Genomic DNA, 11,339 nt, shown 5'->3' on the forward strand with positions numbered 1-11,339 from the left:
CTATTTTAACTGTTCCTCTAAACCTTTCACACAACATCACAGTTGCTATTGGGGAAATTCAAATCCCACTATCTCAACCCTATTTATTACACCCTTCCTTAAAATTTGCCTTCTTACCACCGCTACTTGTTCTACGCATACTGGTTTATTGAAGGAGTTTTCTAAGATGTGATCGCTCCTTATTGCTGTCATCAGTTCAAGACATTATTGTGACCCCTCCTCCTCTTTTGCCTCCTTCGCTGTCTTGTGTGAAGATCCTGTAGCTGAGCATATTGAGCTTCCAATTCTGCCTCTCTGTCAACCATGTGTCAGTGACAGCAATATCATCATATCCCATTGTCAATTTATATCCTCAACTCATCCGCCTTGCTCAAATTCTTAGCATTAATATCAATGCCATTCAACCATGTCAAACCAAGCGCCGCATCAGCACTTGTGACTAAATTCCCAGCATTTCAGGTTCTCTCTGGATGTGCCTTCTCTCAACTGCTCACGTGAAGGGTTCTGATTGCCTCATTCTGACTGCCTTAGAGACAAGAAAAAGACTCGATGCAATTTAGTTTGAACAAAAAGCTCATTTGTATTATTTTTATTCCAAATAGGTAGATGAACCTGTGGGGTTTACAAACGTCATAAATAGGGCCAGAAAGCGTGCTTTGGACATAGATAACAATCGCATCAAAATGCAACACTGACAGTTCCTGGAGAACTCGTTGTTGTTTAACCAATCCTGATGCAGATGACACTCTTTATCCAACATAAATGTGTTCATTAACATTGAAAATATCAGTCTCAAAATCTATCCTACTGATACACAATGTATCAACATTTTATCCTCTGTATCAGCACCTTGAACACAGCAAGGTTTGATGACATTAATACAACAGCTCAGTGATCAAGGTTCCTTCTTTGGTGTAAGTAAGAGGAAAACCCTTCACCTGTGGTTCTTTGTGAATTTCCTGGTGTGTTAACAAACAGCAAAGCCTTTTCTCACAAATGGAGCACGTGAACAGGATCCATCCATTGTCATTTCACTGGTGTGCTAACAGTTTGAAATTCCCTCCCATGTGCAGAAACAAGCAAAAAGTCTCTCCACAGAGTGAACAGGCTGGTTTATCAGCAGGTGAGTTAACTGAGTGAATGTTTCTCCCCAGCATGAACTCGCTGGTGTCTGTGCAGGTCAGATAATTGAGTAAATCCCTTGCCACAATTGGAGCAGTTGAATGGTTTCTCGCTCATGTGAATTCGCTGGTGTATTAGCAGGATTGTTGACTGAGCGAATGCTTTCCCACAATCAGAGCAGGCGAATGGCTTCTCCCCAGTGTGTACTCGCTGGTGCCTCAGCAAGTTGGATGATTGAGCAAATCCCTTCCCACAATCGGAGCAGGTGAATGGTTTCTCTCCGCTATGTACTCTCTGGTGTATCAGCAGTTTAGATGAGCAACTGAATGCTTTTTCACATTCAGAACAGGCAAATGGTCTCTCCCCAGTGTGAACTCGCTGGTGTTTCAGCAGTTTAGATGAGCAATTGAATGCTTTTCCACATTCAGAACAGGCGAATGGTCTCTCCCCAGTGTGAACTCGCTGGTGTCGCAGCAGATTAGATGAGCGATTAAATCCTTTTCCACATTCAGTACAGATGAATGGTCTCTCTCCAGTGTGAAGTCGCTGATGTTCCAGCAGTCGACATGAGTGAGTAAATCCTTTTCCACATTCAGAACAAGTGAATGGTTTCTTCCCGGTGTGAGCTCCCTGGTGTTCCAGCAGTTCAGACGGGCAAACAAATGCTTTTCCACATTCAGAATGGGTGAATGCTCTCTCGCCACTGTGTACTCGCTGGTGTATCCGCAGGCTGGCTGACTGAGCGAAAGCTTTCCCACACATTGAGCAGGTGAATGGTCTCTTCCCAGCGTGAGCTTGTTGATGTTCCAGCAGTTTAGATGAATGAGTGAATCCCTTCCCACACAGGGAGCATGTGAATGCTCTCTCCCCAGCGTGTACTCGCTGGTGTAGCCGCAGGCTGGATGACTGAGTGAATCCTTTCCCACACACTGAGCAGATGAATGGTCGCTCTCCGGTGTGAACTCGCTGATGTTCTAGCAGTTTGGATGATCGAGTGAATCCTTTCCCACACATCGAGCAGCTGAATGGTCTCTCCCCAGTGTGAACTCGCTGGTGTATCTGCAGGTTAGATGATCGAGTGAATCCTTTCCCACACACTGAGCAGGTGAATGGTCTCTCTCCAGTGTGAACCACCCGGTGTTCCAGCAGTTTAGATGAGTGAGTGAATCCCTTCCCACAATCAGAGCAGGTGAATGGTCTCTCTCCATTGTGAACACGCTGGTGTTCCAGTAGTTTCGAACAGCGAGTGAATCCTTTCCCACATTGAGAACAGGTAAATGGTCTCTCCCCAGTGTGAACTCGCTGGTGTATCAGCAGGCTGGCTGACTGAGCGAATGCTCTCCCACAAACTGAGCAGGTGAAAGGTTTCTCCCCAGTGTGAACCCGCTGGTGTATCCGCAGGTTGGATGACCGAGTAAATGCCATCCCACAATTGGAGCAGGTGAATGGCTTCTCCCCAGTGTGGCTGCGTCGGTGAGTTTTCAGCTCACATGGGTAAAGGAATCCCTTCCCACAATCCTCACATTTCCATAGTCTCTCCCTAGGATGACTGTGTTGGCGTTTGGACATTTCAGATGAATCTTCGTAGACTCTTTAACACATAGACAATATGTGTTTCTTAGTGTGAACAGTGCTTTTTTCCTGGATGTTCAAAGTCCTGAGATGATTAGCTTATGTAAACAGAGTGACTGTCAGATCCGGACATAGTTGTGTTTTAAGTCTCCTTCCGATTGCAAGTCAACCTTTCAAACAGAAATCCGATATATTAGGAGAAACCACAAGGGCTCACAGATTGTGTAACTAAGCACAATTAATCCGGTCAGTTGTGGAGATGACACTGAAGGAAACTGCTGGATTATCATCAAAACTGAACTGGTTTATAAATCTCCTTCAGAGAAGGGAACCAGTCAGTGTTTGCACAAAACCACAGAAAGAGAAAGAGGTGGAAGAGCCTGGCAGGAAGCAGAGGCATTTTATAGATCTCGAACTTAATCCTGTTCCTGTTTTCTCCCCATAGCCCTGTGGAGAGATTAAAGGGTAAGAACAATTGCATAGTTCCTTTAAAGTGGAGTTGCAGGTAGACAGGGTGGTGAAGAAGGCATTTGCAATGCTTGCTGTTCTTGGTCAGCACATTGAATATCAGAGAGGTGGGAGGTCATGTTGCCGCTGTATTAGACATTGGTTAGGCCAACTTTGGAAGACTGTGTTCAGTTCTGGTGTCCCTGTTGTAGGAAAGATGCTGTTAAACTTGAAAAGTACTTAGAAAAGATTTACAAAGTTGTTGCTGGGGTTGGACAGTTGAACCACATGGGGAAGCTGAACAGGTAAGGGCTTTTCTTCCCTGGAGTGGTGGAAGTCGAGGAATGATCTTACTGAGGTTTACAAAATCATGAGGAATATGGATAGGCTGAATTGCCAATGTCTTTTAACGAGGATAGGCAAGTTCCGAACTAGTGGATATAGTTGAAAGGTGAAACATTTAAAAGGGACCTAAGCAGCAACGATTACACACAGAGGGTTATATGTGTATGAAACAAGCTACTAGAGGTGGTAGTGGAGACAGGTACAGTTACAGCATTTAAAAGGCATCTGCATGGATACATGAATAGGAGGAGTTTAGAGAGATATGAGGCAAATGGAACTTGATTTATTTTCAATATCTGGTCAGCATTGACAAGCTGGATTGGTCGTTCTGGCTACCACTCTGTTTTCAGCAAAATGGTGGAAATCCAAAATAAAATCAGAAAAGGCTGGAGACATTCAGCAGGACTTGCAGCATCTGAAACGGGGACAGATGCAGAAACCACTGCAACCTTGAAGAAATGTTTCGATGATCATACAAAGCACCACAATATAGGTTACATGTTGGGTCTAGAGCAAATAGCTGCTTGATAACCTGCAACAACACGATGGGGACATTGTGTTCAACAATTGTACATCCGCGGCTCTGACCCCATTTTGTTCTGTGTTTCTCTGTGACTATACGTAAGCAGTCACAAGAGGTAGGCAGGGAAGAATGCAAATGATATGTAGGCCTTCATCATGAGAGGATTCAAGGGATATCTTTCTCTAAGGGCTTTGGTGAGCCCACACCTGGAGAATTGGGTGCATCTTTGTTCTCCTCTCCCAAGGAAGGATGCCCTGGCTCTTAAGCAAGGGTAAAGAAGGCTCACCAGATTGATTCCTGCAATGTGCGAAGAGAGACCCCATGCTCATTTAATCCTCCTTTGTTTTGTCTTTCTGAAACACTGACTGCATCACTAACTAATATTCTACCTCTCATTTCCCAAACTAAATCTAATCCATCTAAGACTACGCTTTGGTTCCCATTCCCTTCCCATAATTTAAAAATCATCAACGTAACTAGCACATGGTGCAAGAGGAAATGTGTCACAGCTCCGGCTTATACAGGTCCCAACTTCCACAGAAACAGTCCGAGTGCCTCAGGAATATAAACCCTTCTCAGGTACACCATTTCGTCAGCCACACATTTATCTGGCCTATCCTCTTATTCCTGCTTTCACTAGCATGTGTGACTGGGAGTAAGTCTGACATCATGACATTTGAGGTTCTGTGTTTTAATGTATTTTCTATCATTTCATATTCAGCTTTCAGGCCGTGATCCATTTGTTTAGCTATGTTGTTGCTACCTATGTGAACCAAGATCACCAGCTGTTCACTCTCCAGCTCAGAATGTCCTGCAGCCACTCCACGACATCCTTCATTCTGGCACCAGGGAGGCAAAGTATCATCCTGGATTCATGTCAAATTGTAGCACTTACTATTTTGAATCCTGTCACTCCAGCCCTGACATTCGTTTTCCTCCCGTTTTATGCAGCAGACCATGCGGCGTCATGAGCTTGGCTCTGACGGATTTACCTTGAAAGGCCACCTGCGACCACTCCTAACAGTATCCAAAGCATCATAACACAGTGTGGAGCTGGAGAGAAACAGCAGGCCAGACAGCATCAACTTTCCTGCTCCACTGATGCTGCCTGACCTGCTGGGTTCCTCCAGCTGCATGCTGATTTCTGACTTCAGCATCTGCAGTTCTTGCTATCCAAAGCATTATAGCTGTTTGAAGCCACTGAAGTCTCCTGCACTTCCTTCAGAAGTCTTTTTACTTTGTCTGATGGTCACCCATTCGTTTTTTGCCTATGTAATTCTCACCACCTTGAAAAACAGTGGGACCGTGGTTACTCAGTGAATAGCACTATTGCCTCACAGCGCCAGTGACCTGGGTTCAATTCCACACTGAAACAAGCATCTGTGTGGATTTTGCAAGTCCTCCCAAGTTTGTATGATCATCGAAACATTTTGTTTCCACCAAGTTGCTCTGATTTCCTCCCACAATCCAAATATGCGCGAGTTAGATGGATTGGCTGTACTAATTACACACAGTGTTCAGGGATGTGACAGTTAGGTGAATTAGTCATGGGAAATGCAGGGTTATAGGGATAGTGTAGGGGGCTGTGTCAGGGTGGGATGTACTTTGAAGAACCAGTGTGATTTGTTGGGCTGAAATGGCCTCTTTCCACACTGCAGGGATTCTTGCCATCCACAACATTCTCAGCGTCATGGATGCTCCTTAATGAGTCAGCCACAGCTCCAGCTCAAAATGCGATTAGCCAGCAGCTGCAGATGGACACACCTTCTGCACGCAAACCTATCAGGGACACTGGAGGCATGCCTTATTTCCCACATTGTGCAAGAGGAGCACACCACAGGTCTAAGGTCTCCTGTCATGACTTCTCCCCAATTTAAGCTAGTTACTTCCTTTGACAGAATTTAATTGAGATAAGGATCTTGCCTCATTTCAAACACCTCCATCACAATTGAAAGCTCTATCTGTATTTAAGCTAAATGTTATATTTTTTAAAACTAAGAAAATTCTCTGCATGTATCACTTTCTAATTAGCTGTTTCCATGGGGACCAAATTACCTTCTGAACTGAGACTGAGCACCACACTCAATCTCTCAGCTTCACCTTCTCCCTATCTCACAAAACTTGTTGAATCAAAGCACTCAACTCTACAGCACTGGCAGTGCAGCCTTGTCATTTTAACTGTCTGCTCACGCCTACTCAGACTTCAACCTCATTGCAGCTCATCTTTCAATTCAGCACGTGATAACCTTCAACATAGACTTCAGTAGGTTCAGGGCCAACGGAATCTTTGTTAGGTTCCGGAATGTTCCACCTGATAGGGTGCCAGAATTTAAGTACACGTGAATTTTAAAGAGAGGTTTGCAGGTATTTGAGAATGAGGAATGTATCGGTTAAAGTCATGAAGTGGGTGATTGGGACCAAATACGACAGTTCTTTCAAAAAGCTGATGTGTTATTTGGGTAAATCTGTACCCCTCTCAGGCACATATCCCTCAGTTGCAGGACCCAGAACTGAACATCTTCCCCAAACAGTGATCCAACTATAAGTTTGAATATATTGCTCCTTTTCGATTTACAAGAGAGATATTTTCCCATAGACAGAACAGACAAACCTTCTTCCTTCCACAGTTAAGTGCCAACGCTATTCAGATCCTGACGACTCTGTTGATTGTCAGAAATTGTTTTGAGATCCAGGTCTGCAAATTCTTCTAAAACTAATTCACAAAAGAAAAATCACTGTCAGTTCAGGATAGAAATCTAGAAAGGACAAGCATTTCTTTTGATTTCAGTTTGGTTGTGTGAAAGCACCTTTTCGAATCACCTCGCCCCGACACGGGAGGAAAACTACGCATGCTCACAACTGCATCTTGCCCCCAAGAAAGATGGCACAGTTAACCAAAGGCCTATCACCGCCTGAGCCTGCAGCCGTTTTCCCACTTGCTGCAAACGCGGGACCGGGAATTTCTAAATTCAGGTATGGTAGCTGACACGGGGTCTGTTTAAAGCCTCCCAGTTCAGATTAACTCCATTTTGTCTTCTAATTCTCCTGCATTCATTGAGTGACCAGTCACAGTGCTGCGCAGGCGCTGGAAACATTAATGATCACGTGCCGTCCTGCTCTCCCCGCCCCTCACTCACTCCGATTGGTTAGAGGACCATACGCATCCGAGTGGTCCGCCAGCCCCGCCCATTCACCTCTTAATGGTAGCTGAGCTGCCGTCAATCACTGAGGCCCATTGTGAGATGAATGGTGGAATCCACCCTCTCCCCGCCCTGCGATGAGCTTCAACATCTCAGAGCACAGGGGTTGGTGACCATTCAACCCGTTGGAACTGTACTCTCTCACTCGAGGGACGGCGTCGGCCTCGATCTGTTTCTTTTCTGGAGCAGCAACCGCGGAAGAATGGGGAGGGGCGGCTTCTCGCTCTGGCCCGAGGTGGCAGCCGGTTGGCCTGGAAACCTCGGCTCCGTGAAGGGGGGGAGGAGGAAACTGGGTGGAGGCGGGGCTCCGTGTGCCTGCGCTCAGATCGGCAACCAAGTGACGTCACCAACTGGTTTCCCGATTCCTATTGGCTGCTTCAGGCGTTCCCCGTCCCGGGCGCTGATGTCACTACGCAGTGGTTGCCCAGTGGAGTGGATAAGCTGTTGTGTGCAACATCTAGGAACAAAGCAATGTCCCGTTCTTTTCATTTTAGTTGTCCGTTTCTTTTCTCTTTCTGGGAGGTAGTGAGAAGAAGGAAATTGTTTACTAACAGCAATTGAAGGTATAGGAAGTGAAACCAGTGAGGCAACGGACACTGGAAAGATTAATCAAGTGTATATGTGTCTCTTAAAGTTATTGTCATTATTTGTTCTCTCAGCTTCCCACATTCATTTGCCTGGCAATAAGGCTGGCCTCTTTCTAAATGTTCACAATGAAAGGATTTCTGTCTGAGATGGTCAGGATTTAAGGAGCTGTAAATTTAGAATAACCCAGTTAGTAGTATCCACCCTCTAAAGCCCGACGGCCTTGCAAGTTTATTTCCTTCAAGTGCCCCTTCCAATAAATTTTGACGTAATCCATCGTCTCCACTTCTAGGCGTGACTTTGGCAAATATCTCGTACAGGGCACTGCAGTATCTGCAGCTGTCGCTCTCTAAACGAGCTTGATCTGTAGATCTGACAGAATCACTCGACCCAGTGGATATGAATATCATTGAACTTTGAATCTGAAAGTGCTAACGATACTCTCTGTTCCAGACATTGCTGTGACTGGAAAACAATGAGCTTCACACTGAAACTATCTCCTCTGTGCGCCGTCTTGGGAGGGAGGGGGGCAACTGTTCACGAGCAGCAATCGAAGGGAAAGAAAGTGAATCCAGGAGGTGCAGATTTTGTTTTAGTTCCTATTCCTGCCTTTCTTACAGACACTGACATCTTTTGCTGTCTAAGTTTGACACATTTTCCTGTCTGGCTGAAAAGATGGCATTCTCCTGAATATTCACAATTAAAAGAATGATTTACTCAGGGAAAAGCTGATATTTAAGGGAACCATAACTTATAGATATTTCTTGTGTTATTATGACAGATATTCAACATTGTTTCCAGATCTATAAACATAGTACGATTACCTTTGTTTCTAGTCTTGTAATAGAATAATGTGGCTACATAATACATTTACAATCTGAAAGCCATTATGACACAGGACACCATCTCCTCAAAACGTCCACCAAGAAAGCTACAGATTACCCATGAGCAAACACAATACATGCACAGACTTTCCCCATTGTTAATGGTATGCAGTTTGTTGCGGCTGTTTAGCTGGTTCTAAATGTCTCTCGAGTCCACACCAGTACCAAAGCAATGCACTCATTCTCATTTGTTCCTCTGCATGTTTGTAGCCCTGCAAGTTTACATGCATTAGGTGCCCATCAGATTTCGATTTCAATTTATTGATTGTTTTTGTTTCAACCGTAACGTAATTCACAGCCACCTTGTCAGAAGCAGATAGGTAGTAAATGCTGGCCTAGACAATTATATCCACATCCTTTGAATGAATAAGTATAAAAATGGCAGTGGTCCAGTCATAGTCGCCTGCCAACAAAATAGAATTATTTTTCACGTTCCTCGCGCATCTCATCATTCATTACTTTCTGCATATTGCTCATTTTAGTCCACCGAATATCTTCATGTTTACAGGAAATATGGGTCTGTCACTCAGCATGAATAATCACCTTGAGGAGTGAGTGCATACCCGATACAGCAGTGTGAAAATGGAGAAAAGCTGTTGGAACACGCAAGATTTTTGGGGAACAAGAGAGGAAAGAATACTTGATTGAAACTAGAATTGTGTGTTCTGACTCTCTATCCTGGACTAACAGTGATTCTGATGTTAATGATTTTGTTTTGCACTGCCATTTGACTCCTTGGGACTTGAAATCCATTGGCCTGTGAATCTAGAAAGAGAAATATTTGACAGTTCTGATGCTTCATAAGTTGTTTTTTTTTCAAATTTCATTGTCACCAGAAAACAACTTGACCTTTGCTCCTGATTGAGAGTGCTCCGTGGGAGCTGTGTGGAAAGGGCTTCAACCAGCTAAACAGCCGCAACAAACTGCATACCATTAACAATGGGGGAAGTCTGTGCATGTATTGTGTTTGCTCATGGGTAATCTGTAGCTTGCTTGGTGAACTTTTTGAGGAGAAATAATGCAGGGCAATTTGTCTAGCTTGGATCGATGTGGGGGGGGGGGGGGGGGGGGGAGCCCGAGAGGTGACCTTAGTGAGGGCAGTGAACCTTGAGGCAGGAAGTGGCCAGTTCAATAGTTAACAGCAAACCAAAGAGCAGTAAATGCTGGAAATCAGAAACAGGAGCAGACGTTGAAGGAGAAATTCAGCAGATCTGGCAGCATCTGTGGAGAAAAAAACAGAGTTAATGTTTCAGGTTCAGTGAGCATTCTTCAGTTCTCTTAGGCATCTTGATGGCACCAAATCATTACTTACAAACTCACATGGGAGCTGGAAAGTGAAATGATGGGGTGCAGGGCTGAACAGGAATCATATTATTTTAGAAAAGGCAGCAGAAGTGAAAGAACAGATTCTCACTGACATGCTGAGAAAGATAATGCAGAAGATGGAAGTGCGTCATAAGGACCTTCAAGATATTTTGAAAATGAGGGAACTGTTGTTAAATAACAGTACAACTAGAGTCAAGGGACGACTTGATATGTACAGTCATGGTCAGTGTCAGAGGGCTTACTTTCATTTCTTTTTTCAATTGCATGCGTTTCAGTGCTTTATATTTAATGTAATTTAGCCCACTATTGCCTTTCATTCTAGCATTGTCCATTCTGAGCTACAGAAGAAGATTTCAGTTTACAGATCCAAGTGAGAATCCAAGACATCAATTCAACTGAATCATCTTCTCTGATTTCTTCTGAAGTGTCTTTAGGAAATAAATTCGGTTTTTGTTTCATAAATGGACTGAAATTATTTAAATGACTGTTCACAAAAAGAATTATTGATCAACCAGTCTCTTTAAAAATGGAGAGCTATTTTATTGAAAAGGTCTAACAGCATCAGTGGAGAGAAAAACAGGAGTTAATGCTTTTAATCTATTGCAATTTTTCTTTGCAATTGAAAAGAGCTAGAAAATTGTCCTTTCTATTGTGAAAAAAGGGGTGGAGGATTAAATGGAATGCATTATGAGGGTACCCACAGCATAAGATAAAAGCTTTTTAAAAGGGGGATGAGCTGGGTGGAAGATATTTCCCTCTTGGCAAGGTGCTCATCGTTAGGTTCTCTCAGGACCATGACTTGAAAGGAATTTGGGGATTGAGATATACATACTAATCAATTAAAACTTTTAAACTGATGAAGTATTTAACAACATCTTAAGTTTGTTTAGAATACCCCCATCAATGGTGTGAAACTTTGTTCTTTCACTCATAAATTCTGTGTCTGATACTACATCTCTAACTCGCACCTGATGAGGGACTGCGACTCCGATAGCTTGTGTTTTCAAATAAACCTGTTGGACAATAACTTGTGCCATGTGATATCTGATGTTCCCCACCCCAGTCCAACACCGATGCTTCCACAGCATCATTCTGGGGGGGAAATCAATGAAGCTCTGATCAGGAAGAAAATTCTGGGAGAGGCAGGTGGAGAGGATTGACTACCACCACCCACTGGAGACACCCCAACCCTGAATCAAACTCATTGATTTGATTATCCATCTGCAGACAGGAGCTGGAGAACTGAATTCAGGGAGAGGGGAGGGAGGGAGAAAACTGGGCCTGGAGGAAAGAGACGGGGAAATGGGTTTGGATTTCAGTCCAAAGAGAAAGGAC

At 44.0% G+C, this 11,339-nt stretch overlaps 1 protein-coding gene and 1 long non-coding RNA gene across 7 annotated transcripts; one reads left to right on the forward strand and one right to left on the reverse strand.

Annotated features, from left to right (window-relative positions):
• Positions 1 to 601: 601 nt before the first annotated feature.
• LOC125449097 (zinc finger protein 420-like) lies at positions 602 to 7,489 on the reverse strand. Of its 6 annotated transcripts, none has more exons than XM_048524726.2 (3): positions 7,204 to 7,489; positions 6,621 to 6,722; positions 602 to 3,141 (listed from the first exon to the last, which is right to left on the reverse strand). In XM_048524726.2, the coding sequence occupies exon 3, from the start codon at positions 2,689 to 2,691 to the stop codon at positions 1,129 to 1,131; it is 1,563 nt and encodes a 520-aa protein (XP_048380683.2). In that variant the 5' UTR covers positions 2,692 to 3,141; positions 6,621 to 6,722; positions 7,204 to 7,489; the 3' UTR covers positions 602 to 1,128. The 6 variants fall into 6 exon arrangements, with proteins under 6 accessions (XP_048380683.2, XP_048380681.2, XP_059497698.1 ...); XM_048524724.2 differs by having other exon boundaries at positions 602 to 3,344; XM_059641715.1 differs by lacking the exon at positions 7,204 to 7,489 and adding an exon at positions 6,817 to 7,110 and having other exon boundaries at positions 602 to 2,864.
• On the forward strand, positions 5,932 to 10,466 carry LOC125449122 (uncharacterized). Its single transcript, XR_007246835.2, has 2 exons — positions 5,932 to 6,982; positions 10,327 to 10,466. It is a non-coding gene; the product is annotated as an uncharacterized LOC125449122 (long non-coding RNA).
• Positions 10,467 to 11,339: the final 873 nt, after the last annotated feature.

This window comes from Stegostoma tigrinum, chromosome 43, assembly GCF_030684315.1.
Source record: "Stegostoma tigrinum isolate sSteTig4 chromosome 43, sSteTig4.hap1, whole genome shotgun sequence".
Lineage (NCBI taxonomy): Eukaryota > Metazoa > Chordata > Chondrichthyes > Orectolobiformes > Stegostomatidae > Stegostoma > Stegostoma tigrinum.

Bases quoted from the DNA above. Each gene is read 5' to 3' on its own strand.
- LOC125449097 (XM_048524726.2), bottom strand. From the start codon at position 2,691: ATGTCCAAACGCCAACACAGTCATCCTAGGGAGAGACTATGGAAATGT.